Here is a 12,745-nt window from a genome sequence, read left to right on the forward strand (position 1 = left end):
TTAGAACTGCAAAAAATCTGGTGCAGTCTCATGGGGGAACAGGGTCCTTAACAGCCCCCGCAGGATGTAGTGATGTCAAAGATTTTGAGAGCAAAATACAATCCTGCTCCTGGAGCCCTGCACCCCAGGGTGCTGTCTGAGCCAGTCCCCTGCTGGTTCCCAGGGCAGTGGCAACATTCCAACAATGTCCAACACCCCCCTGGCCTTTCCCCCAGATCTCTTCTCTGCTGGATGCTGATTTCTTGTTAGAAACAGCCTGGCACCTCCTTTTGAAGTGGAGTCTTCCTATGCCAGTTCAGAGTCTCAGGGAGGAGTGTTTAACCTAAGCTCAAATGCTAGAGCTGGTTACTCACACCAGGTTTGCTGAGCTCACCCTTCAGGTCTCTAAGCCAAAGTCCATCAGAATGTGTGGCCTAGTAGCAGGAGGGAGGTAGAGAAGAAGCTCAGAGAAGCCTGTGCTGTACCTCAGCAAGCACTGTGTCCTTGGTGGCGTGTCTCTTCTGGAGCTCTGGCCTCTAGTCTACCTCCCTTGCTACGGGACCAGCACCCCTCAGCACTGTTTTCTCGTCTTTGCCAGAGGGTTCACAGGCTGGGAGGGTAGGGTGATACTTGGGGGTTTCTAATTTAAACCTCAGCTTGACCCTAACTGATTCCTGCATTCCGCTTCCCTAGTTAGAAATGTCTCAAAGACCACAGGGGATCTGGTTGGAGTTTGAGATGCCTAGGATGCATGAGGGGTACCTTATTCCTTCCTCTCCCTCAGACCCTAACACTCATGAGATTGCCTGCTCAGCTAGTGCTCTTCCTCCAGTAGCCCTGGGCCCATCCAGCATCAGGACCCCCTGGGTGGGCAACTTCTGTCTTGTCTTTGTGTCCTGTACTAATAAAGAAGTTGAAGAGTTAACTTCTTGGAGACAAATGCAATAATGCTGAGGTTTCAAAGTGGGGAGGAGGCAAGGAGGTGTTGAGAGGAAGTGGTTGATAGACCTCTATGACAGGCACCAAGACATTTCCATCTGATGATGATGGGGGACTTGGGAACCACATTAAAACAAGAATCACGTACTCATTAGAAGATATTTATACAACACACACACTCATATTAAGCCATAATAATTTGATTTTTATGCATGTCCCATTTTATGAGACAATGTTAGGCTGTACTTTATATTTCTACATTAAAAGCATCCATTCTGAGTTTCAATAGCTTTGTACAACATCAGTAGCTTTGTGCCTTTGGACATTATTCATGTGTGGTTCCCTGAGTCACTGTTGTCATTGGGAGTGAAAAGTGAAAATTTGTCTTTGGAAGTGGAAATTCCAAGCTGGTAAAAAACGAAAATGAATATAGATTAAGCAGCAAATACTTGAAAAGTAGTTTTGCACCTTCCTAGTTACTACTAAGGATGGGTTTAGCAAAAAGCAGCCAACTGGAAAGCTACAAAATAGGCAGATGGGAAAATATAGCACATGGCACCTTGAATACACAAGGACTAAGCCATCATGTGAAGAACACCTCTTCAGAGTCTAAACACAAAGATGTAGAAGATCTTTTCTTCCTATAAGATACAGAGTTCAAAGCTGCCATGATAAGGTAATTGAGAGAAGTGAAAGACACAGAAAAACTGATCAAAGAAGTACAAGAGAATTCAGAAAACACAAAGGTCCTTAGAAATAAAACTAATGAAGAGTAAATAGAAATTCAAGTTTTAAATAAGAAAATTATGGAGGTGCATGATATAAAAAGGTCAATATAAGAGATTAAAAACACTAGCTCCTGGGCTCTCTGTGGTGGTACAGTGGGTTAAAACACTGCATTACGAAGCTCTCTAAAGCCACTGCAACCCAAGTTCGATCCCTGGCCAGGGAGATGACCCACATGGTGCAGCAGACCTCTCCTTACCCGCTCGCTGCTCTCCTCAGCAGTGTACTTCATCAATCTGCCTGTTCTGCTCCCTGTCTCTGGTGAATCCTCTCACCCATCACACCTCTGGCCTGTACCCCAGTTCTGTGAGCACAAATAAATAAATCTTTAAAAAACAAAAACACTAGCTCCTATCTGCAACACTAGCACCTATCTGTGACTGAAGCAGAATGGACTCAATGAGATATAAAATCAGTGACCTAGAAGATGGCAACACACAAAGGGCAGAGATAGAAGGAGAAATATGAAGGAGAAAAGTGAAGAAGCACTTCAAGAGTTATCCAACTCCATTAGGAAAGGAAATGTAAGGCTAATGTTTATCTTCTCCTTCTGGATACAAGTGTTCAAGTTTCTTCTGCCCTGCTGACAGACTTCATGGCACAGTGCATGGTTGGCTTTGACATAAATGTAAAATTCTGATGTTATTTCCCCAAAGAGGGGTAATACAACAGTTATATGTCTTGTATTTTCTTTCCTCATTATAGGCATTATAAATCTATAACTTGGTTATAGGGTATGTAACACTTTTAGTTTAAATTCAAGTATGTAAATATGTCATTACTTCAGTAATTTTAGATTTCATGTTAGCAAAATGATTAAAGTCTGATAGTTTGAATAATTACAATCAATTTCTAAATACCTATTTAAATGCTAACACTATGCTTTAATTATTTGGGAAATTTTATAGCTATATAAGAATTATTTTTTTCCCTAAAAACAAGAAATGATGGTTTAGATATTCTCATTTCATTTCTAGGTCCCTCATCCTTGCTCCCAAAGTATGTACAATGCTTACAGCAATTACAGCACTTGAAACAGTGGCAATTCATAGAATATGTGTATTGGATGGATGGATGTATACTTTGTTTACATGTATATCTTCATTCATGTCCTAGAATACAGGTATATTTTGTTATTAGCACGTATTAAAACATGTATTTGGCTTCATGGATGAATACATTTACACTTTATTCACTTCACTGGCATTTTTTAAAAGGTAGATGTTAACATCTACTAGGCATAAATAAACCTTTAACTTTTAAAATTCAGCTGGGAGTTGAAGAGAAAATGTACATGTGTTAAAATTAGAAGAATTTCTTTTAGGCATGTATGAGAATATATTCCCATGATGGTGGAATTTTCTGAACTTCCAAACAGAACAGAATTTTAAAGCTGGCTTTAAACTGTTGTCTTTCATAATCTCATTTTCATAAGTAGAGGAATTAATGCAAAAATGTTTTTGAAGTTATATATAATTAACTTTTTACAAAAGTAGTCAAAAACATTCATTAAAGATGTCATGGAAATAGGCGTACAAGTTGTTCAATGTTTCATTCTCAATCAAATATATATTTTAATGTATCAAGTATACTGTACATCTATTTGCATTTAGTTGGAACTTTAAGAACAATATATCTTATATTCTTAAATAGCACTTTATTTTTTTTTCAAATAAAAAGAATTAAATCATTCTTTGAATACTTTTTTTTCCCTCATAGCTTACCTGTTAGAGGTATGGATGTGGTCATGGGGCATGAAGTTATTTTAGTAAAACTTTTTATTTTTAAATCTTGTTTTAAGATCAGTAAACTTAAAAAGTGGATGAAAATGTAAGATTGGCTTTCTTAGTAAAAAACCTATTGCTGTATATTATTACTAATTTCAAATGATTCATTCAAGTGTGCATTATGTTCATTTCTTCATTAAATTTGAAGACTTTACTTTTAATTTGAAGGCATTTTAAAAGAAGAGTAGATAAAAGAACAAAGGTCTGTAATATGTCTCATTTCAGATATAAATTAGGAACCCTATAATTGTGCTTTACAAGAACAATACAATTCATAGACATCATTAATTATACTCAGACTTGTTAAAATATTCAAATACCATTTAGTTTTCAAACTTTGTAGAGTTTCATAAGTAGACTGTTGTAGGTTTTCAAAACTGAACTCTTATTTCAATTTTATAAAGTAAAAATACACAGAGTAAGACAATCATTAAAAATGGCAGCTATATAGCTCAGGAGTTCAAATTGTTTTAAGGCAATTTTTAAAATATAGTGCACTGGGAAGAAAACAAAATTTTTAATGAAAACTTGTTATAATTTTATTATTTGTTCAGTCTTTCTCTCTTCCCTCTAAATGAAAATACAAAAACTTTATTTTTAAAGAAAATGTTCTTAGAGAAATGCGAGGTTACTTTTCAACTTCTGTTCAGAGCTCAGATATTGTGGGGATCATTGGTTTCTGATTGCATAGCAAAAGATATGTAACTGCTCTGGGGGTAACAGGGATCCCACTGAATACACCACCCCCTTTTCTCTGACAGCTGGTCCATTCCTCAACTATTCCGGGAATCTTCATCAGAGCCCTCAAGTGGGAGTAAGATTTCAAAGATTATCAGTGAGGACTCCCCTCTAGTAGGAGAACTAGTTAACTTCACATGTTCTCTTTTACTACAGAGGAGATACCCAGACGTTTCTGTCTTAGCACTACTCAGAAGCAGCCAGGACACCCGGCTTACATTTTGAACTTACATTTTGTTTTGGACAAACATGTAGAGCAGCTGTCTTTGAAATATTTGGTACAAGTTTACTTTTTTCAAGACAAACAGGTTAGGTGCTTAATTTTTGTTAAGAGGAACTGGGTAAAGACAGTGATATAAATTAGGGTGTGTGGTTAAAAAATTTTTGATGAAGACTTTCCAAGCGAGAGTCTCAATTCCTTTCTTTTGGAAATGCCATTTAAAGGCAAAATGACAAATTTAAAAGACAAAGACAAATGTTTAAAAATCACAGTGAGGAAGCAGTAAAGTTAGCAATTAAGGGCAAGCCACGGAAGACAGCACAGGGATCGTATTCCCTCTTTTCTCATTGAATCTGAGAGCCTTTATAGATTACTTTCAATAGAGTATAATTAGTTGTATAAAAATGGTTGCCCGCACCCACCAGCATCCCGAACCCATACATGCTGGGTGTATGGTATACATAATCTGGACTGAAGGGTCTGGATTAAGTTCTGGGCTTGACGTTAAGGTTGCCTGGGCAATAATGTCCTCATCAGCTCACACACGTCACACGAGACACTTCTCTTGACCATGGACGCCAAGACCTCCCACGGCCGCAGCCTACGTGTCTCCCCGCACTCCAACCGGGTTCTCTGAGCATCCGCTCCTCTGACCCCCTTTGCCTCGCACGGAGTCGAGTCCCTGGGGCAGTCAGATACCAAACGGGGTGGACTCAGTTCATACAGAAGCCTGTGCCCCTGCAGCCGCCAGCAGCGGCTGCGTAGGACCCCAGACGGGGCTGGCCTCCCGCCGCGGCTCGTGGGGTGTGACACCCCGAGAGCCCCCGCAGGCGGGGTTGTGGGCTGTGGGCGCCGGGAGTCCCAGCCTTGTGGCCGTGACGTCATGCCCAGGGCCCAGCCGTTGCGGTGAACCGGCCGCGTTCCGGTTCCGGTAGGTTACCCGGGAGACGCGGGTACACACAGGACCGGCTCCCGTCGCGGCCGAGCGGTCGCGGCTGACGCCCTCTGTGCGCGGACTCGCCGCCGCCGCCGCTGTCGCCTCTGTAGCGACCACCGCGGGCTCCATGAGTCAGAGGCAGGTGCTGCAAGGTAGGACCCGGACGGGCTGGCGGAAGAGCAGCGGGCTGACGGGGCGGCCCGCTCCACCTCGGCTCTCCCCGCAGTGTTCGAGCAGTACCAGAAAGCTCGGACCCAGTTCGTGCAGATGGTGGCAGAGTTGGCGACCAGACCCCAAAACATCGAGACGCTGCAGAACGCGGGTAAGTCCCGACCCCGGCCAGCGTCTTCCGCGCGGCTGTTCTCTCCTGGCCCGGGAAGTCGCCCCGCTTCTGCTCGCCCCTGATCGCCCTGCGCCCCTGTCCCCGCGTCACCTGGTGCGGGGCCTGGCCCGGCACCGTGAGCCCCTACTGCTGGGCCTCGCCCCTCGCGGGGAATCCCCGTCGCTGTTCGCCCTTCGCCCCTGGCATCACCAAACCCAGCCTGGGTCCGCGCTCTCCTGCCTCGCCGCCCATGCGTGGCCCTGGCTTTCTTTCCCCTGGGTCGCGGTTGTCCTGCCCCCCTCCCCCTCCGCCGGCCGAGCTTTTTGGGAGAGACAAGGTGGGGACGGGAGGTCGATGTTCCTGAACACGAGCTTGTTTGGGTGTGAAGCCAGGTTTCTGATGGGTACCAGAGGCTCGACGTCCTCATTTCCATTTTTATTGCAACCGGGTAGGTGTCAGGTTGAAAGTCAACGTCCTTTGTATTGCCTGGAAGTCTTTTTCGTCAATGGGGATCTACCCTCGGAAGACCTGTTTTATCTGTGTGTCATTGCATATCAACCTCGGTTTTGATGACCTCCCATTTCCTCACAGCAAAGGAATTCCAGAGCCCTTGCCTTGGAAGAGCAATGATATGCTTGAATTTTCCCCAAGAGATTTAAAGTTGATAAAGTAGATTATGCTTTTGACAAATCTTTCTCTGCTCTCCTTCCACCCCTGAAGTCCGCACACTTCTCATGGAGAGAAGTGTGTGTGTGTGTGTGTGTGTGTGTGTGAGAGAGAGAGAGAGAGAGAGAGAGAGAGAGAGAGAGAACACAAACCACCATTATGATGTTTCTGTCCCCTCCCATCTCCCCTCTTCCCTCTCCTTTTTCATATTAAGGATGATTGATTGCACAACTAGCTGAACTCAAATTAAGATAGCATGTTTTCACTACTCAGTCAAGACAAATCTTCAGTTTGTAGGATGTGATTTTCAAAACTGATTTAAATTAACACAAAATTTAAAGAAAATTAAGAGCATAGACAGGAATATAAGTAATATTTACTCTGGACTTGTTTGAAGATAATTTCTGTTGCAATCTAGACACTAATTTCCCATTTTTTATGTTTTTTTTGTGATGGGGTGTACTTAGAGAAAGTGTAAAGTATAATAATATATATTTTTAATTTTTAGTTTATATGCAGTTGTAAAGAAATAATAGAGATCCCATGTAACTCCACATTCATCAGTCACAAACAGAATATTGGCATGGAGACAAATCCATTGGTTTTACTCATGTGTTTACAGTTTTACTTGTGTTTATTTGTGTGTGTGTTTAGTTCTGCATGATTTAGCCCCAAGCGTGTCCATCGATGGCAGAGTCATCGCAAAGGCCCCTTGTGTTGCCCTTTTCTAACTACATCCACCTTATTCTTGTCACTAAACCTGGGTGGCCACTAATCTTTGTTCCATTTCATTTATTTCAAAGATGATAGCCTTTGTTCTGAAATTGTCCCATCTGGGTTAATTTTCTTTCTTCAGTATGTGTTGTGTTTGTGTTCATGTGTGCATAGTCCTCAGTGTACTCAGAACAGTGCTTTCATGTTTCATATGTATTTGTTAATTTATGTGCATTCGAACCTGTGACATTGCACTTATTTTTTAGTTTTTGTCTCTTAGTTCTATATTTTAACTTTGTGAATGGACATTTACTCTTTACTACCTGGAAAATATATACATACAGTGAAACCATTTTTTAAATGGGAAAATTTTTGTTTGCAATTTTAGCAGTAAAGTAATTCACTCCCCAAAAGATAATTCATGTGTTTATATATGCTGAACTGGGACCGGGACATGTTTCTTCATTGCCTTTTGGCCTTGTATCTTTGTGGATAAGGGTAATGATTTCTAATGGGCCCAGGTGCGCCTAATGAACCTCAGTTGTTAACTGTTGAAGTAAGTCTTCTGATTAGGCCTTTGACTACTAGTGACTGTCCAGTGATTGCGTGTAACTGGCTTTGGAGGTCTCCTGGAGAACCACTGTGGGAGAGAGGGAGTCCAGATGAGCTGGCTAATGCTAATTGATAGACATTTGTAGGTTGAAGTGGTGGGGTTGTATTAAGGCCTTAAACTGGCTTCAGAGTCAGATGACCTTTCTGCTTCCTTTGGCTTCTGAGGAAAGCCTTACTCCTTAGAAACTCACACAGGAAACTCATAAAAGCACCCAGTGAAAGGGTGCAATCCACTGGAAGTTGAGAAACAAGATGGCACTTCAGCATGTTGTTCGACTGAGAGCCTGCAACGATTGAGGTGAGACTTTATCAGAGCCAGGGTGGTCAGCTGCTTTGTGAGTGACTGCGTTGGACCTTCTGAGCAGTTACTGGGGAGGCAGCTGGTATTTGTTGGTTGATGCCTGTGAATGTATTCTCTTTTATTTCATTTAACCATATTTTATTTGAAGGACTTTAACGTTTGTTGGAGGTGAACTTAGCAATTTTCTTGAGTAGGTGTGTTGGGCCTAGGACAGTCTCAAGACCACACCTTGAGAAAAGCTTCAGGCTTGCTGTAGATGACACAAATTAGACTTACTTAGTTTTCAAACTGAAACTTTGATTTTGACATGTGTTAAGAGGGATTCATTTCCCTTACTCTTTTGCTATGAGTGAAACCACCTGGTATTTTTCTTTTTCTTTCAGGCTTATTTTACTTAGCATGATTCCTTCCAGCTCATTTGTGTTGCTGCAAATGGCATAAAGTAAAAACAAAAATCAACAAACAACTATAAATCAGAGACATCCTACTAGGTGTAGCGGGGAATAGAATCAAAACTGGACGGGAAGAGCACACGGGACTATGGTGATGGTACATGGGTGAAGTGGTGGTGGGACTACACCACTGGGTGTACAACTGAGATAAAAACATGTACAAAATGAAGAATGATGTTGTATATATATAAATTTTAAAGAAGAAGGATTCTGTTTTAAATTTATTGTGTATTCAAATTATGTTTAAGATGTATGTGAAGACAGCTGGTTTTGGGCTTATGGTATGTTTGCATGTGTCTCCAAAGGACACGATCTCCACACATTTTCTCTATATAAGTTGTATTGCTGAGTCCAATTAGAATCTCTATTAAATTACATGCACAGACTATATTAGTTTTCCATACAAGTGTCTTTATAGCACCAGCCTAATAATATACCCTCTATTTTGTTCAAATTGAGAATTTAGTTTAAAAAAAAGACCTAATATTCCTTAAACTTCTTGAAATCTATCATTGAGGGCTTTTTTTCTCAAAACAGGAGAATTGTGGTATATTAAGTAAAAACTGTAACTAATAATAACCAAATTAAATTAAATATTATATACCCAGATGGATTAATTAATCAAATTCTTAACAAAAAACTTCAGAGTTCCTGAAACTTAATTCAAAATATCGAGGTATAACCCAGTAAGGATTGATTTTCCAATTATAATTTGAAAGTGAACAAGCTACTGAATTCACATAAATACAATATTTTGGTAGAGAAAGGAAACATCAGAATCCCCAGGGAAAAGTAATACAAAGCGCCATTATGACTTTCATTTTATTTTTTTATCTACATACCTGTAAAACCAACTATCATTCTAACTGAGATATGTCACTTCTCAAATTCCCTTGATGCCCCTTTCTAGGGGCAGACTCAGGCCCCTCCCCCCACACTCGGTGCTTTCCAGGTACCATTCATGTTTTTTGTTTCCTCTTTGCTAAAGGGTACTTACTTAAAAGTAATTTAGCTGCTTCTCGTGCCAGAACCCATGCTAGCAAGTTTTTCTTTTGTTTTTAATAGAAATGAGAGCACATTTAACAATGTCCTTTAATTATTATAGATCCAATAGTAAATCTTCATTTCACTTCCTTTCAGCAGACAGATCTATTTTATTCTTTTTCACAGATGGGTATTTGTCCATTAAGTGAAGACACTATATTTTATTTATTCAATAATTAGTATCTTATTGAGGGACCTCTAATTGTTTCTATTTTTATGCCATTGTTGAATGATTTTATTATACCTTCATGACACACTCTTCTTTTTATAGTGTAATGTGCTCATTTGTGTTTCTTCATATTCATATGTTGAAGATCTAACCCTCAGTATCTCAGAATATGGCTCTAGTTGGAGATGGGACCTTATTTATTTATTCATCTTTATCCCCACCACCATCCCTTGGGTACCCTGTATCTTTCCCTTTTCCCACCCTTTAAGCTCAGAGCCTTCAGGATATTAATGTCCACGGTTTTCAAAAGTGTTTTACATTATCAGTAGTCTGCTATGTAAATGTGCATTACTTATTTTTATTGCTATGACTTTCTTTGAGCCCCATAATTCTTAACCCACAAATAAATCACAATTGTGATTCTTTTAAAACTATGCCAATTATATTTCATATTTTTGCCTCATTATTGTATTTATTATGTATTATTGTTATTGTGTATAAACAAATTTAGCTTTTCTTTAGAGTACAGATTCATTTTATTTAAAATAGTGTATATCCATTAATAAGAGTAGTAAGTTATATTCAATCACAGCAAGAAAAACAAAATCAGCTACAAAAATGCATAGAAGACATGAATAGTTTCACAGTTTAACTTGGACGATGTATAATGGTCAATAAGGGTAGGAAAAGACATTCACGATCATTAGTACAGTAAAATAATTAAAAAACTACAATAGGATACTGCTTCACATGCATGCTGTATTAGGATGGCTATTATTTAAAAAAGAAGGAAAGTAACAAGGATTGTTGAGGATGTAGAGAAATTAGAAGTTGTCCTTTGCTGGGAAGAGTGTAAACTGGTGTTGCCTCTATGAATAGAGTGAATGGTTCCTTATGGTGGTGATGGAATTGCCCCACTGTCAGTTTATTAAAGGCCAATGAAAAACTTTAAAAAATGTAGCAATAAAGCAACTCTCAGAGAGGTGATCAGAAAACTTTTAAATCCAACTTTCCAGAGAGAACCCCTGTTAACACCCGGCAACCATATTGTAATACTTTTATCTGTGCTGTAAGCTTATTGTCACTAGTATTTCTGAAAATAACAATATAAGCAACACCCACAAACACTGACATGCTTATTTTTTTTAATATGTTTCGCCTCAGCATGAGCAAAAGTGCGGTGTGCTGCAGTTAGCCAGCCTAAGTGGCGTTCAAAATCACAGCTGTAGCCTTATACAGGATGATCTAATCAAGTCCTGTTAGCCATAAAAATAATGGCTGGTCCTCCTTGGCAGCTCAGTGGGTTAAAGTGCAGCACTAAGCCAGCTGCGGCTGCAGCTTGAGTTCAATCCCCACCCCAGAGGTGACCCATATGGTGCAGCAGACCTCTCCTGATCTCCCTGCTGCTCCCCTCAGCAGTGTATTTCATCGATCTTTGTGTTCTGCTCCCTACTCTGTCTCTGGTGAATCCTGTCTCTGCCCCTGCACCTCTGGCCTGTACCCCAGTTCTGTATGCATAAATAAATAAATCTTTAAAAAATAATGGCTAAGTGAGACTAAAAACAGATCACATCCCTTAATGTAGCTGTGAATCAGCATCATTATTCTCTGCTTGTAATGTCCTTGGGTTGTATTTATCTTCTTTTGGTCTAATTCTATATGTAATTTGTAAATATTTGGCTTTTGTTATTCTATGTTAAATATTTATGAATATAACATAAATGCCTGTTGGCAGGAGGTATGTTTTTAAGGAAGAGCTGTAATAACATCAACTGCATAGCCTGTGGGAAAGTAAAGTTTAGAATGTCAGGGTGCTTGCTTTGGTTTGAACTCTATTATTAGCTTTCTTATGACCTTAACTAAAGTGCCACCATTACATGGATTAAATACAGCAGTTACTATTTTGCATATATTTTAGGAAGGCAAAGTTAATATAATAAGGGAGACTATCCAAATAAAAGATTATTAAAATGCAATTATTATTGGTCTTCCTTTCCCCACCTCCTCAGATATTTATTTAGCAGTTACCCATTTCTAACTGTGCTAATTGTGTGATGGTTTTCTCCATCTTTTCTCAGCCTTAATTTACTTGTCTGTAAAATTGAATAATTGGGATTACTTCATAGATAATGACAGTTTAGTGAATTTAATATAAAAAATCAGATCCTTAAAATAATGTGTGCATATAAGCTACTTTCATTGTTAATGTGTTGATGATAGACCTCTGTATTCAACCTTAAGATGAATATTATGAAGGAATAGGATATATACTTTCTTATCTCAAAGATTTATTTACTTGCAGATAATGTTAATAATCTGAATTTGCAGCCCCTCATGAATACCCTTTCCCAAGGTCCTGCTGAGCCTCCCTGGCTCTGAAATAGACTCTGATCAGATTTCTGTAATAAAGTCTAAATTCAGCTGGAATCAGAGAATATACCAAACCAGTGGTATTTGAGAAAAATCAGTAGGAAAACTTCATGGAGAGGAAAAGACCTAACTAATTCCTGAGCGGCGCATTGCGAAGTCTCGGGGAGATCTATGCCGTAGTGCCCCTAGCCCCAGCACCTGCCTTGTGCCAGGCCGCATACTGTACACGTCACCACCTTGTTCTGTGTTCCTCATGACAGTCCTGTCAGGTCACATAGCTAGTAGTTGCCAAATGAGGGGTTTAAACTGTTCACCTCACTCCAAAGTCTTTCTTATCTCCATGCTGTTCAGCTGCTTTGAAAATTACTGAGCAACTTCTATTGTTTTACACCCTGGCCAGTTAAAGCCTTCTAAGTAGCCCAAATTTTTACTGGTTTCCTCCCTGATTTTCCCATCTGCCTGTGTACTGAACTGTATGTTTGCTTTTTTCCCTTCAATTTCTCTGATTTCTGTTTTTTCATAATGTAACTCAGGTGTAATGTCTCTGCTGAGGCCTCTTCTTCTGGATGTGGTCCCAACAATTCAACAGACTGCTGCTTTGGCTCTTGGGAGACTGGCTAATTATAATGAAGACCTGGCAGAAGCAGTTGTGAAGGGTGACATTCTTCCACAGCTTGTTTATTCATTGGCAGAACAAAATGTAAGACTT

General features: G+C 39.9%; 1 protein-coding gene across 1 annotated transcript in view; it reads left to right on the forward strand.

Moving 5' to 3' along the window:
• Positions 1 to 5,437: 5,437 nt before the first annotated feature.
• Positions 5,438 to 12,745, forward strand: part of LOC101634876 (sperm-associated antigen 6-like) — a 19,397-nt gene continuing 12,089 nt past the window's right edge. The window contains exons 1-3 of the mRNA XM_012731250.1: positions 5,438 to 5,538; positions 5,613 to 5,708; positions 12,570 to 12,736. Of these exons, the coding sequence (XP_012586704.1) occupies positions 5,514 to 5,538; positions 5,613 to 5,708; positions 12,570 to 12,736 (288 nt within the window). The 5' untranslated portion in view covers positions 5,438 to 5,513. The remainder of the gene's footprint in view (positions 5,539 to 5,612; positions 5,709 to 12,569; positions 12,737 to 12,745) is intronic.

This window comes from Condylura cristata, unplaced genomic scaffold (assembly GCF_000260355.1).
Source record: "Condylura cristata isolate star-nosed mole 26May11 unplaced genomic scaffold, ConCri1.0 scaffold00030, whole genome shotgun sequence".
In the NCBI taxonomy this organism is placed as follows: Eukaryota; Metazoa; Chordata; class Mammalia; order Eulipotyphla; family Talpidae; genus Condylura; species Condylura cristata.